The sequence below is a fragment of the Podarcis raffonei genome, chromosome 14 (genome assembly GCF_027172205.1).
Source record: "Podarcis raffonei isolate rPodRaf1 chromosome 14, rPodRaf1.pri, whole genome shotgun sequence".
Taxonomy (NCBI): domain Eukaryota; kingdom Metazoa; phylum Chordata; class Lepidosauria; order Squamata; family Lacertidae; genus Podarcis; species Podarcis raffonei.
The window spans coordinates 15067229-15082701 of record NC_070615.1 but is presented as its reverse complement, the minus strand read 5'-3'; the positions used below and the strand labels follow the sequence as shown (position 1 = coordinate 15082701).

The 15473-nt window shown below is 45.3% G+C and overlaps 1 protein-coding gene across 2 annotated transcripts in view; it reads left to right on the top strand.

Moving 5' to 3' along the window:
* Positions 1 to 15473, top strand: part of HOMER2 (homer scaffold protein 2) — a 78565-nt gene that overhangs the window by 47493 nt on the left and 15599 nt on the right. For both annotated transcript variants that reach the window (XM_053365137.1, XM_053365138.1), the window contains 3 exons: positions 4182 to 4313; positions 12535 to 12627; positions 13718 to 13857. In XM_053365137.1, coding sequence (XP_053221112.1) covers positions 4182 to 4313; positions 12535 to 12627; positions 13718 to 13857 — 365 coding nt within the window. The remainder of the gene's footprint in view (positions 1 to 4181; positions 4314 to 12534; positions 12628 to 13717; positions 13858 to 15473) is intronic.

Sequence of the window (15473 nt, the reverse complement as noted above, 5' to 3'; positions counted from 1 at the left end):
TCCGGATCATGTGGCCAGGGTGACTAAGCCGCTTCTGGCGAAACTAGAGCAGCGCACGGAAACGCCGTTTACCTTCCCGCCGGAGCGGTACCTATTTATCTACTTGCACTTTGACGTGCTTTCGAACTGCTAGGATGGCAGGAGCAGGGACCGAGCAACGGGAGCTCAGCCCATCGTGGGGATTCGAACTGTCGACCTCCTGATCAGCAAGTCCTAGGCTCTGTGGTTTAACCCACAGCACCACCTGAGTCCCTAAGTGGAACATAGTCCTTGCTAAATATTTGACAGTATAGAAAAATAGGCATAACGGAACAAAGACAGAAGGGATAAGAGCCATTGGAATTTGGTGGATTAACTTGTCAGTCATTTTGTCTAGTCCAGGGCAATCCAAAGCAACTTACAACCAAACAGACAATGTACTACCACATGGATACATTAAAACCAAGAGGAAAGAGAAACACTTTTTAAATAAATTCAAATTTTAAAATACAGTCAAATACATAAAAATACATTTATGTGTTGTTTATGCTCACCCAAAGTTATAATGTACCATGCATATTTTTGTAGTGGGAGGGAAAGGTGGGATAATTGGGGGTTTTTTTGGAATCTATAAAACTATCTTATGCCAGCATCTGTTGTTTCCCTACTCTAGCAAAGGAGATGTGCATGACGGGGTCCAGGGGGCGGCGTCCCTTTTTGTTACCTGAGGTGAAACAGGAAAGTGCTGCCCCACTTCTCCTGACCAAAGTCTACCCTCGCAGGGTGGTGTGGTGTTGCCCGCAAAGGGGTGATGGCAGCGGCAGGTACTAGCGAGATCTTGTGGCAGAATTGGCGAGGGCCCTGCCTTAACCCTGGTGGGGTCCCTATAGGCATCTGATTTGCCACTGTGAGAACACAGTGCTGGACTAGACGGTCCATTGGCCTGATCCTGCAGGCTCTTCTTAGGGTTTTAGTGGCCTATCAGTTTATGAGGCCTATGAAACCGGAAAACTATATGCAAAGGAGCTTTTAAACTATTGGGATGAGTAGGATTGTCTATGCATTGAACTTCCATTCCTGGTAGATAACAAGGCAAAAAAACCTAAGCAATCTGGTCAACAATAGCTGCTCCAATATGCTTTAAGAGTTCCCTGAGCACTAATGTAATCTGTGATGAAACTGGAGAACAGAAGAAGGAAGTGTAAATCTAATAAGCACCGTGCAGAATAATGACCTCATTTATCAAACGTATTAAGCCCCTGAGTGGGTGCGATAAAGGGATTCTATTTTACTGTCCTCTGCAGTGTGGATTTGCAAATGACTGGATCCTCCTGGAATGCCAGCCTACCCCGCAAGTTGCTGTCAAAGAGATCTATTGGTACCCTCTGTCGGCCTTGAATAAAAATATTAATCTGCATATCCATTTTGATAGCCAATATGTATGGTCCAGAGTTGGGCAATGCTTATTATTTGGACTAACCAAAAGGAAGTAAAGCAGTGAGAGCTCTTTACAAGTCTGGATATTAAGCAAAAACAGGCTAGATTCTGGGCTTGATGTTGAAGCCACCAAGTCTGCATTTAGTCACTGTCTAATGTTGGAGTGTAGGAGGATGTTGCAGTCCTAATTAGATTAGGTTGCATGAGGTTTCAGAACAATGGGTAATCTCTCCCTCATCCCTCATATAAAATCTAGCAGTTGTCTGGCTTCATCTCACACACTGCTTCAGCTTTTCATGGGTAGAGATACCTGGTTTTAAAAATGCATTGTTTTAAAGTAATGCTAAGGCAAAAAAAAGAGGAGTCGCAATTGTTCATCCTTTCTGCAAAGCAAAGGACAAGAAGCTGGTGTTGAAACATCAGAGAAGTGAGGTCGTCAGGTTAAACAACTAGCAGTCCCTGGATTCCTGGGGCAGTTCAGGGGTCGGCAAAGCGAACAGTGATGAATCTTGCCTCCAATGACAAAGAACAAGTTGGGATCACAAAAAGTATTGCTATGACACTGCTATGATAAGATTTATAACACAAATATAACGGTAAAGAACCAAACAATTTAAATATAAAAGACACAACACATTTCAACCGAAAGGACTTCTTCAGTGTTCACTGAAGTTAGGGCTGCCATATGTCCGGAAAATCCCAGACGTAGCCAGGATTTGGCCTTCAGAAACAGTGTCCCAGGCAGAAATTGCTTAATGTCCAGGAAAATCTGAACATATGGCAACCCATGTCACAAGTTTAGATTTTGATGGATTTCCTTAAAAATAAGGGCAGCGTAATAGGTTTTAAAGATATTTCAGCTGACGTTTTCCCAGATCAAGAGATAAGCTCTATTTTAATTGCATGAAAGACTTGCAGATTCTGGGTCCGATGGTGATGTGGCCCCCTATTCCTAGGTTTGATTAACTTTTTTACATGTCAAAAAATGTTGTTGGGTGGGTGTGCTACGCGCTCTGTGCTTTGCAGGCATTCCTCGACTAATTTAGCTCCTTTTCTCTCCCATCAATGTTCTCTTGCTATGTCTCATTTTTTGCAACAAGAATGGAGCTCCTTTGTTCCGCATATGATTGGCAGGACTGCGTCTTCCTCCATTCAGGTTCAAGCTGGGTCCCCAGTAGTTTGCCTTAATTGCCGCTTAGCGTGAATCACAGAGACTTATCAGTGTCTGCTTCCTGTGCAATATATTCCTCTTTTAAATCCCGGCTGCTGCAAAAGGAAACTATTTCAAATGTGCTTCTTAACAAACGTGAACTGGCGTGCATCCCAGGTCTTCTCCATCTTTGCCTGTAGGAGAAGGAGAGAGTATAAGATCTTCCTTTCCTGTCCACCTGCCTCCCTGCCTGCCTGGCCCAACTGCTGCATTGGTCTCTTCCCTTCTCACTAGCGCTGGATCCAGCCTTTGCTGAGGTTGATTGTGTTTGCCAGTGCTCCCCCACTTCCCAAGTGTGCTTACACAGCAGTGTCACTCTTGGGCAGCCTACATCAGTACCTCAGATCAGTCTCTCTCTGGGCATTGTGGGAATTTTTTAAAGTGATGGCTGGTGGCAGGGGGCCTTGCTGGGAAGTGTGAGCCCAGGCAGCTGCCTAAAGATACTGAGTCCCTTGCCTCCATCAGTGGCCTGCCACTCAGCAAGAGAGGAAAACAAAGTGAGGGCCCTTCCACTGGCTTCATTTGGCCCACCTGTGTTTTAATGTTTCTATTGTGCCCACCTTGGGGCACCACCCAGCGCTCTTTTCCCGCCACTGGACAGGTGAGTTTTAATGCTGTGAAACAGGGGAATCCAGTGCAGCAAGTAGCCTAGCAGAAACTCATTGCAGAACAAATTGCAACCTGTGCTACCAGCAACCCGCTTTTGCATTCTCTTGCACAACTATGCCAGCAGAACAAGTACTGTATATCACTAAGCAACTTTAACTTAGCACTATGTTGGATGCAACCCTTTGACCTGTTTTTCCTTTTGAAAAGAGAAAATGCTGTTGGAATGTAGCACCTAAGAGCTTAAATGTCACCTCTACCATGAACTTACTTTGCGGCCTTAGGCAAATCACATGGCTCATAGCCTCAGTCCCCGACCCCTACCTGCAACATGAGGAATAATAACGACTTAATGTATGGGGTTGTGTGTAGGGGTTACAACTAGGTAGTGTCAGAGCCACCAGACCCTTGAGTTGTTGTTTTTTAAATAAGTTGTCTCCTTTCTAGACTGAAAGTTATGAAGTGCCCTATCCCTGACTACTGTTACGGCTTTTCATAACACCATCTTAATTAAGGTGCCGGTATTAAGTTTAGTTCTTGCTCTTCTGGTCTGAACTTGCTGTTAAAGCAACCTTTTGACTGTTTGGAAGATTTTGACTTGTAGGTTCAATGAACTCAGAATTGGAAGATCAATCCTCTGCAGTTGAATTCCATTTTCAAATCTAACAATGGATATGAATATCTCTTATCTGTTCTTTTTTTTTAATGATTGATTCAAGACAATAAACTAAAGGAGAAACATAAATATATACAAGTCAAATCAGTATGGTATGCAGCTGAAGCCCATGTACCAATATGCTGATTGTTGTTATTCATCTGAATATTTCTTTTGCACAGCAAGCTTTTTTGCAAGTTGCTGTTTCTCCTATAATATGTAATCCTGATATTCTTTTCTGAATTGTGTACCTCTTTTTGTTTTGTGTTTCCATCCCCCCCCTTCTCTCTCCAGGTGATTATAAATAGCACAATCACACCTAATATGACCTTCACTAAAACATCACAGAAGTTTGGCCAGTGGGCTGATAGCCGAGCAAACACTGTGTTTGGCCTGGGGTTTTCTTCTGAACAGCAGCTAACAAAGGTAACGAGTTTGAATTACTTTTTCACTTCTTGTTGCTTTTGTAAAATCTCCTGCAATCTCAATGAATTAAAAGGAGGAACATATAGATCTTGTGGGAGTCTCTCTCTCCCTGTGTGTGTGTGTGTGTGTGTGTGTGAGAGAGAGAGAGAGAGAGAGAGAGAGAGAGAGAAACTGGATTTCTTCCACTTAGTCTTAATTAATAGCAACTTGGCTCTTTGCAAGCGATTAATCTCCTGTAATCAATGAGTGGGCCAGTGTTTGTGGGAGGTGTTAACGTTCAAGCTAGAAATTTTCTGAGTGTGTTTGATCAAATGGTTTTCTACGCCTAGCTTTCTGTGCCTGCCTTGAAGCCAAACTAGGTGTTAGGCTATATGCAAAGGCATTGCTCAACGGAACAGCTGTGTGTTCTGCTCCTCACTTCAACACGACATCCCATCTAAGAACATAAGAACCGTGTGCTAGATCTAGCCTTTGGCAGTGGAGGTACAGTGTTGCTCATACTGCATCTGCACTATACATTTAAAGCGGTATCATACCACTTTAACAGCCATGGCTTGCTCCAAAGTATCCTGGAAAGTGTAGTTTCTTTAGGGATGCTGAGAGTTGTTCCCCTTATAGACCTGCAATTCCCAGAATGGTTTTACAACTCTGAAAACTGTAGCTCTGGGAGGCAGAAAAGGGTTCTCCTAACAACCATAAACGCCTTTAACAAACTACACTTCCCAGGAGTTGGGGGGGAGCCATAGCTGTTTAAATGTATGGTCAGATGGGGCTGTGTTCTCAATACAATAATAGTGCAGTAGTTGTGGATTAAGGGGTCTTGTAACAACTCACAGCATACTTTACAAACTATACTTCCAGGATACTTTGGAGAAAGTTGTGATGGTCAAAAGTTTTCAGATACTGCTTTAAATGTATAACGCAGATGGAGCCTAGGTGCTGGTAGATCCAGGCGAATTGGATGTCGTAGGAATGATTTATTGCTTTGGGAGTCTTCCTATTAGAGACCCTTTTAAACTAGCAGTAGTAGCTTGGTGATGAATAGCCCAATGGTGTACACAATGTGCACTCTATTTGTTGAGCTGGTGCTCTTGTCAAAGAATCAGAATAATTTTCCCAGGCTAGAAATGAGTCTCTTATCAGGACAGATAGTTGACATTTTTAAAAAAGAACTACTCACCATTAGTGTCTCCGGATCGTATTAGTTCATTAAACGTGATGCTCTTGAACATTCCACAACTTCCTCATTAATCTTGTCCTCCATAGCCTTGAAGGCTATAGGCCATCAGATGTTCGATTAGAGGCCATGTTAACAGAAGTCCCAGCTGCTGCCTCAAACAGCTAAAAGTGGTGGCTGTGTTTGTCAGCCAGATGAAAACATGGTGCAGACTCCTCATACTTCTGGACTCTTTCGGGAGGAAGAGCCACAGTCCTTTTTTGTGACAAATATGCATTGGGACAGAGTACTAGCACTTCCTTTGTTGCTGTCTATGGCAGCCATTTTCGGCGACTGAGTAGTCCATAGCAGTGTCCATGTTCTGCTCACCTTTAGGCTGGACCATCTACAACAAGAGAATACCGTATTTTTCGCTCTATAGGACGCAGTTTTTCCCCTCCAAAAATTGAGGGGAAATGTGTGTGTGTCCTATGGAGCGAATGCAGGCTCCTTGGCTTCAGCGATAGCAACGCTAAGCCTCCGAAACGCAGAGGGAACGCTCCCTCCACGCTCCAGAGGCTTTGCGTTGCTTTCGCTGAAGCCTGGAGAGCGAGAGGCATTGGTGTGCGCCAACCCCTCTCGCTCTCCAGGCTTCAGGGACAGCCGCCTGAAGCCTTCCGAGCGCAGCGCAAGTTCCCACTGCGTTCTGGAGGCTTCAGGTTCCTTTCGCTGAAGCCAGGAGAGTCTTGCTCTTCCGGCTTCAGCAAAAGGAACCCAAAGCCTGAGGAGTGCAGCGGGAACTTGCGCTGCGCTCGGAAGGCTTCAGGGATAGCCACGCGCAGCCCCTCCGGCAGGGAGAGGTTGCGCAGGGCTAAAGAGGAAGCCAAAACAGCACGCGGGATGGATCCTCTGCCTGGTTTCCTGTCGCCTCACTTCTCGCAGTGAAGGAACCACCAGAAGGCCCTCGGAGCTGGACCTCTGTGTCTGGGCTGAATGATGGGGGTGGAGACACTCCTTCAGGTATATATGGCCAAAGCCATTTAGGACTTTAAAAGTCATCACTGGAGGCAATTCTTCGTGTACCACCTCCACGAGAGGTCCAGAGGTCGGCAACACGAGAACGGGCCTTTTTCTGCCGTGGCCCCCCGCTTGTGGAATGCTCTCACCGGCAAGGCTCCCCTGCCGCCTTTGTTACATATCTTTAGGCGCTAGGCAAAAACAGGCTAATTAAACCATCTGTGGACTTTTAATCTCTGTGTGTGGGGTTGCTATTGTTTTTATTTGCTATTATGGTATTTTTTTTTTTTTAATATTGTAACCTGCCCTGTGATATTTGGATGAACGGTGGTACGGAAAATAAATAAATACAGTTTCATCGTTGCGTTATTTAGCTACTTCTGACAGATCCTCAGCATAGTCTGCTACAATTGTGGACATCTTCCTAAGAATCAATGCAGTGTCCTTCAGTTTGCCACCTGTCAAAGAGAACCTTGGGGAAAATAACCATTGTTCACAGGAACTCTGCTGTGGATGCATGGAGCATGCTTCGAATCTGGTTCGGTCTGAAATGTAGCATTCTTTCCATCTATATTTTCAAGAAGTGGCGGTTCCAGTTCTTGCAATCTGCAATAATTTTGTAATTGTCTTGAGAGCAGAGCTATATTCCCCCCCCCAAAGCATTTGATCTAAATAATAGGCACTTAACCACCCACCCACCCACCTGTGTTCAGCAGTTTTCTCCCTTTGATATTAACAATGTAGATAAAGCAACCTTTGGGTCCCCTCATCTCACCCTTGCTTCTATAACTGAAACAATCAGGCTGTGAATTAGTTCTTCCAAATGGATCCTTTGTACTTTCCCAAGTATGTCTGCACCATTGTGGATTGTTGCTTTTTGTTTGGGGTTCCTGGGGTGCCCTGCAGCACAATCCTATACGTGTCTATTCAAAATTGGGTCCCACTGAGTTCGGTGGGGCTTTCTCCTCAAGTACCCTGAACAGTTCTGCAAGAAGGTCAATGATGAACATCCATGTGAAGATATCCAAAAGACAAAATTGGAACCTCAAGTAAAGACTATGGGTTGGATCTACTCCTGATTAGTTCCACTTGGTTCCCTAATGGGACCCAAGTTATGATGATTAAGTACACTGAGTTCAGTGGGACTTAATTTCAACCGGCTTAGTCTGGAGGGTCTAACTTAATACTGCGTTCTCTGCAAGTGTGTCACAGAACTAAAGAAGCCCAAATTGAAGGCCAAGCAACTCAAGGACCTAGTTCACACGTCACAACAAACCATATTTAATGGTTTACCATGCATGCACCTGTCTCACTGCTTTGCACTAATGTGTGGAAGAAAGAAACCCTGGTCCCCAGCTTAGCGTTATGCCCAAACCAGGGATCATGGTTTATTTCATTCAAACAAACCAGAGCAAACCTTGGCTGCAGACCATGGTTTGTTTTGTTGCTGGACAGACTGGGATCCCCAGTTTGAACATAACGCTAAGCCAGGCATAATGCTTTCATTCCTCCTGGCAGGTGTGGGGAAGAGCAAAGGTGAGAAGATCAGAGCATTGACCATAAACCATTAATTGTGGCTTATGAATGGGGCAAATGTTGTTTCTTTTTCTACTGTATTTTAGGGCTATGTAAATTGGACGCGGGTTGCGCTGTGGTCTAAACCACAGAGCCTAGGGCTTGCCAATCAGAAGGTCGGCGGTTCGAATCCCCGCAATGGGGTGAGCTCCCGTTGTTCAGTCCTAGCTCCTGCCAACCTAGCAGTTTGAAAGCATGTCAAGTGCAAGTAGATAAATAGGTACCACTGCGGTGGGAAGGTAAACGGCGTTTCCGTGCGCTGCTCTGGTTCGCCAGAAGCAGCTTAGTCATGCTGGCCACGTGACCCGGAAGCTGTTTGCGGACAAACGCTGGCTCCCTTGGCCTATAGAGCGAGATGAGCGCCACAACCCCAGAGTCGTCCGCGACTGGACCTAATGGTCAGGGGTACCTTTACCTTTAAATTGGCAGAGTGAGAGACTAAACAGTCAGCTGTGAACCTCCCAGTCTTTTCCCAGGCTCCAAAGAATAATCCTTTGTTCAGTTCGTTCTCTGTTTTCCTTGGACTAAGCTTACAATGTGGGTACCTTGCAGCTCACACTCTTCCAGTCCCCTGCATTTTCCTTTGACTGGTCCCTTTCTGAAATTCCCTGAAAGATTCCCCATGCCACCTCCATAAGAAAATAGGCACAAAGCAGAATTCTAGAGCAAATGCATGCACAGACATAATGCACCTTCTCTGCTTCTATTAAATTATTTTGACTTGCATTGGAGAAGTGGTCTTTGTTCTGTAATTAAATATCTATAAGGAAAGGCTGCCTTGAACCCAGGTCCGAACTCAACATTCTGCTATGCCACGCTGGTTCTTAGGCCACACTGTAGATTTTCAGCACTATTCTAGCACTTTTTCACTCATGGGTTCCTATGAAGAATCCTGGGAACTGTAGTTTAAGTGTGCTGAGAGTTGTTAGTAGAACCCTATTCCCCTAGTGGAGCTACAGTTCCCAGAATTCTCTGGGAAGAGGTGCTCTTGTTAAACCACTCTGAAAATTGCAGCTCTGCCAGGGGATTCTTTGCAGGGAGCCACAGCTGTTTAAGTTGGCATGCTGCTTTAAATGTATATAGTGCAGCTATGGCTGTACTCCCAGCACTGCTGATGGGAAAACATCCATCGCCACCACTCCCAGCTTTGGAGCTGTAGGGCAGGCTGTGTGGTACGTGCAGTTCAATCCTCCCAGTGCTTCCTCTCCACTCCCTGCCCCTTAGCACCTGCCATCTGAAGCAGCTGCTTCATTTGGCCTAATGATAGGGTTGGCCATGTCAGTGCTCCGGCAAGAGTCTGAAGCTGCCCTGGAAACATATATGGCTGAAGGGGAGGGAGTCATAGCTCAGGGACAGAGCACATGCTTTTCATGCCGAAAATGCTTTGTATGTTCAGTCTCTTGTATCTCAAGCTGGTCTCCTGGCTTGAGATCCTGGAAGCGATTTTCAGTGTCAGGGTGTGCGCAGAAGTGATTTCCGGTATCTGCATGCACAGATGCGATTTCCAGTGCTGCTCAGCGAGTCCCTGCGCTGTGCTGGTTTAGCATAGCGCAGAGGGGACTCACCGAGCGGGCGGCTTGGTTTGGGGGTGGCTCATGGGCCGGTAAAACGGTCTTCATGGGCCGGATCCAGCCCATGGGCCACACGTTGCCGACCCCTGTCCTAGAGTAACTGAAATAACTTCAAAAAGTAGGTAGTGTAATAACTATAGTGATAGTGTAATAGCATCAGAAATTTGTGATAAACTTTTAGGGATGATGTGCTCTGCTCTTATCAGAATTGTTTATATTGCTCCACACTGTACATTTAAATAGCATTCAGAGTGCATGGTTTTCCCCAAATAATCATGGGAACTATAGCTTGTAACCATGCTGGGAATTGTAGCTCTGTGATTGGTATACTACAGTTCCTAGGATTCTTTGGGGGAAGACGTGACCGTTAAGGTGGTAAAAAGGTGTTTTAAATACATGGTGTAGATGTGACTTAAAGAGATGCCCCACGATGCACAAATTCCAAACTTTTGTCAATGTGGATTGCTGTGAATTAATTAAAGCAGCAATTTCAAGATTTATTTATTTTTAAACAGAGAGAAGCCCACCACTGTTGATCCCTCCAGCTAAGTCAGAAATTATTCTTCTGATTGAGCCTTAGTTTACCATTTGGGAAGAAGTAAATTACAGTAGTAATGACATGCCGGTCCACAGGAATGAGGAGGAGGATGTGGCAATAACTGTTAATTGGACTTCAGTGTCATTTATGAATGTGCCTGCATGGGATTGCAATGAAGTTCAAAGGTTTTGCAAACAGTTTTTGATATAGGCTCATCTTCTTAAAGCTGTAGCTTTCCCTGCTGGTTTGCATCATTAAATCCCACACAAAGCAAGAATCATAAAAATTTCATGCAGGCTAAATGTCAAAATCTGTGGAAGACTTATGCAAGATGGAAACATGTGATTCTGTCTGGTTTTGCATTTTTAAAAGGGGTTGGATTCCTTATCCAGACCAGGATTCTGAGACCCTAAGCATTGCAGGGATAATATTATCTTATTTTATTTAATGAGAATTGTGCAACCTTAAGGTAACTCGTACGATAGGACATGCATTAGTTAGGCTTGTTGGATTTCTGTGGGACGACAATAATGAAATAATGGATCTGTATTCTTGTTGCTCCCTAAACCCAGCAATAAATTTTCAACATTTAACAGCCTCACATCCATTATTTTTATGGTGTCTGAGGCCAGAGGTTACTGTAAGGCTGACAGCCAAATTACATTCATGGTCAGTTGCAAGAATTTATTAAGGCTCTTTCCTCGCATACACACATACCCCAAATGTGCTCCCAAATGATTATTTGTCATTACCTGTCACTCCTGCCTTCGCCTCAAACCATCACAGACATTTCTCTTTCATTAAATTGACGTTTCAGGATCAGAATTGGGAGTGGGCACCACTCTCTTCTATTCCCCATCTTATCTGAACCTTTAATTTTCCCCTTGTAGGATTGAATGGGCGGTGGTCTTTAGATCAGGGAGAGTATGAAGCACAGCTTTCCGCAGCACTGTTGCATCAATCAAATGTGGACACCACCCTCTCCAACCTGTTAAGAGAAAGGGAGGGGAGGACAGTTCTAAATTAGGTTGCATTGCATGTATAGAGAGTTTTAGAATCAGTTTTAATACAGTGTTTTTGAATTGACTGCGTTTTAATGCTGCAGTACATTGCTCTGAGCTCCCAGCTGGACACAAGGATGGTATAGGAAACAAATAAATATATAGATATATTGGGATGTGGGTGGCACTGTGGATTAAACCACAGAGCCTAGGACTTGCCGATCAGAAGGTCAGTGGTTCGAATCCCCATGACGGGGTGAGCTCCCGTTGCTCGGTCCCTGCTCCTGCCAACCTAGCAGTTCAAAAGCACGTCAAAGTGCAAGTAGATAAATAGGGAAGGTAAATGGTATTTCCGTGCGCTGCTCTGGTTCACCAGAAGCAGCTTAGTCATGCTGGCCACATGACCCGGAAGCTGTACGCTGGCTTCCTCGGCCAATAAAGCGAGATGAGCGCCGCAACCCCAGAGTCGGCCACAACTGGACCTAATGGTCAGGGGTCCCTTTACCTTTACATTGCTCTGAGCTCCCAGCTGGACACAAGGATGGTATAGGAAACAAATAAATAGATATATAGATATATTATCTTGCATCCTGTGTGATTTGGCTCTAATTTTGACCTTCTATAAATCAGAATTAGCCAAGTTGGCAGCTAATCTGTGGGGAAAGGAGATCTGCCAGTGTGCAACGTTACACAACTGGAGCTCTGGTTCAGGCTCTAAGTATCCAGATGTTAATTGTGTGCTTTCTGCAATTGTCTCAGGGTCACATTTAAATGTTATCTTAATTATGCAGCTTGCAGCTATATATCTTTTTGCGTACCCTTTGTTGTTGCTGCTGATTTTTTTTCCTTTCTCTTTTTTTATATCTTAATTCATTTGTAACTGAATACCAATAAAATGCAAATTAAATATATATATTAACATGCATAGGAGAGCCTGATTTTTACTGGCCTGAGGTTCCCCACCAGCACCTCATTGTACAGAAACAAAACTAGAACCCCTCCACCTCAATTTCTGATTGTTTTGGATGCCCCCAGAGGAATACCTTAAAGCTCACTTCTCTCTATGCCAGGGACATCAAACAGGTAGATCGTGATCTACTGGTAGATCGTGGGGGGTATGTTGTAGATTTCGGTAGATCACGGAAACCCCACCCCAATATATATATATTTTTTAAAAGCTCAACAACTTTGGTAGATCACTGCCAGTTATTTTATAGTGGAAGCAGATCTCAGTCTCTTGAAAGCTGGACACGCCTGCTCTATGGACCTTCATAATTCATGCAGGCTAATTTAAAATCAGTTAGAGTAAGCTGTTATTTGCGGCTGTCCTAATGTAACACTTTGCTTATGTGTTTATGTTCAGTTTGCCGAGAAATTTCAAGAGGTGAAAGAAGCTGCCAGACTGGCAAGAGACCGGTCTCAAGAAAAAACAGAGACTTCTAGCAATCATTCCCAAGTAAGTGAATTATCTGAATGTGGAATATGGGAACATGATCTCGTTGATTTGAAAGTGGATTTTGTGAAAGAGAAGAGCTGTTGAAAATGCTACCCAAGGTCAGCTTCAGGTGAGCATTAGCAAAGAAATAAAGTATTTTAACAGCAGCAACAAAAATGATTCTTGTCGATTGCTTTTGGTGGATCTGCTTGCTTGCTTGATACCTAATGGCCCAGGCTGATGGCAGATGCCACATACAGCGGATGAGCTGAGAAAGCTGTTCCTGGACTGTACGACTTCTGACCTTAGGTAAAGGGAGTCACATGTTTGGCACGCTATCCTTAAAAAATGCATCTTCAGAACTCCCTTCATTTGCACTCATAGCAGGGAGAATTCAGAGGTGCGGGATCTTTTTTTTCTGTTTTCCTAGAATGTCAAGGTCTGCAAGCAAGAGCCAGTCACAAAAAGGTGAAGCCAGTTTTACCTGCATACAAATCTACCTGTAAGTTTCCAGGCATCAGTGCTTCTAACACAACCCTCCAAAACTGGCCCACATTGCTGAATGAAGACATATGGCAGCCAATTAGTACTCTCATTTGACAAGCAAGGGACACTGATGTTAAGAGAGAAGCAATTAAGACCAGCCATGATAGAGATTTTTTCTTTTTTACTTCAATTTTTACTTGAACTTGTTAAAGCATTGGTAGGCAGAGACATTTTGAAATCTACTGCAAATCACTTAGAAATCTACCAGTAGATCCAAATCTACCTTCGGCCTGCCCCTGAAATAGAAATTTTTGCATCTTAAGGAGAAGAGTTTGAGCCTAGCCATCTCCCAGCCTGGCTTGAAAATCTTTGCGTACGGGGAATTTTCCAATAGCATTCAAAGCTGAGGTGATACAGTCCAGGAACAATTTTGCCAAGTGATCTGATTGCGTTGACCCACCCTCTGAAATACAATGACTATCCTTTCTTGCAGAAGGTGTTCCCTTTGGGTCGCTTGGAAGATGGTGGGGGCGCCCGCGGGGGTTCTGCGCCATCTTGTAGCACGTTGAGAAGCAGCAGGCCTTTATCGTAACAATTTTTTTGGTTTGCGGAATGCCTTGTGCAGGAATCAGGCCGTGAAACTCCGTGTTCTACTCGGGCGTCCAGCGTCAATGGGACGGACGATGAGAAGGCATCACATGGTGGTCCCTCAGATGCACAACTGAAAACAGAGAATGACAAACTGAAACTTGCCTTAGCCCAGAGGTGAAGCTGCTTTCATGACTTACATTATTGTTGGCTATTTGTTGGTCACTGCATTCCCAGGCCAAAAGAAGTGCCCATGCTTTTTAGTGGGAGAGTACCGTATTTTTCGCTCTATAAGACACACAAGACCACAAGACGCACCTAGTTTTTGGAGGAGAAAAAAAATATTCTGAATCTCAGAAGCCAGAACAGCAAGAGGGATCGCTGCGCAGTGAAAGCAGCAATCCCTCTTGCTGTTCTGGCTTCTGTGATAGCTGCACAGCCTGCATTCGCTCCATAAGACGCTGTCAGCGCTGCCCAAGGTCCCAGCTCACACAAGACCAACGCTGCCTCTTCCTCAAGTAAAAAAGTCTTTATTGAAGTTCAGTTTCATTTCCAGACGTGCAGCGCGCAACGCTACGTCTATGCCTTAGACCGTAGAAGTCCCATCTGAATCTCCTCCCCCCTGACACCAGCTTAAGACTCTAGCCTTACTCCACCTCTTCCTCTGTTCCTTCTTTCTCTGGGTCCTCCTGCTAGTCGGAGTCTCAGCCCTCCTAGATTCCTCTGACGCTGAGTCCCCTGACTCTTCTCCCCCCCTCCTTCGGGCTTTAGGACCTGGCTCCCAATCCGGGTTTTCTGCTGTCCCGCGCTCCTCCACATTTGAACTTGGCGCGCGCGCGCAGCCTCCCACTTTCCTTCTGACCGTTACACTTGTGTCACTGCTCCCTCTTTCGGGGAGGCTAGCTGAACCTGGCCTTCCCTCCGTTTCCCCACTTCCCGATGGGGGCGTGGTTACCCCTGACTCATCTTCTCTCCCCGCTGGAGGAGAAGCTGGTCCTGAGTCATGTGACTCTTCCCCCCCACTGTGCTCTGGTGGGGGAACTGGTCCTGATCCTCCGCTACTTCCTTGGGAGTCCCCTCTGGTCCCTTGTTTATGGAGCGTCCCCCCTGGGACCCCCCTCGCCCTTACCATAGGCGCCCCCTCCTGGGAATCTTCTGATTCGCTGGAGAAGCTCATGGAATCTCTCGGGTCACTGTCATATTCCCCTACGCTCCCCTCTGATTCCTCTCCTCCGCTCTCTATTTGCTCTCTCCCCTGCTCTTCTGCTCCTGAGCCTCTGACAGACGCACACACATTTCCCCTTACTTTTTAGGAGGGAAAAAGTGAGTCTTATAGAGCAAAAAATACGGTACTTCTTTTGTACTAACGGTGGGGGCTGGGCTATTAGGGTGGATGAAGCATTGCCCAAACAACCTCAGTCTGCCCTCAGCCAGTCACTGCCTACTTACAAACAAACAGTCAGGGAAGTGGCTGCGCTCTGGCTCCCCCTACTGTTGGTCCTCCCTGCTTTCCACCCTGTCTGTCCCAATTAGCACCAACGGCCACTTCTTGGGGCAGATCCACACCACATTTAAAGCACAACACCCCCCCCCGAATCATGGGAACTGTAGTTTCCCCTAACAGAACTACAATTCCCAACACCCTCAACAACACAGAGTTCCCAAGTTTCTTTGTGGGAAGTCATTTGCTTTAAATGCATGGTTAAATAGCAAGCAGGAGTTGAGAGCTAACTTTATCCTATGGGAGTTGGGGGGCTCTGATTTGACTTTGAAACTCCCTGCTGAGATAACTC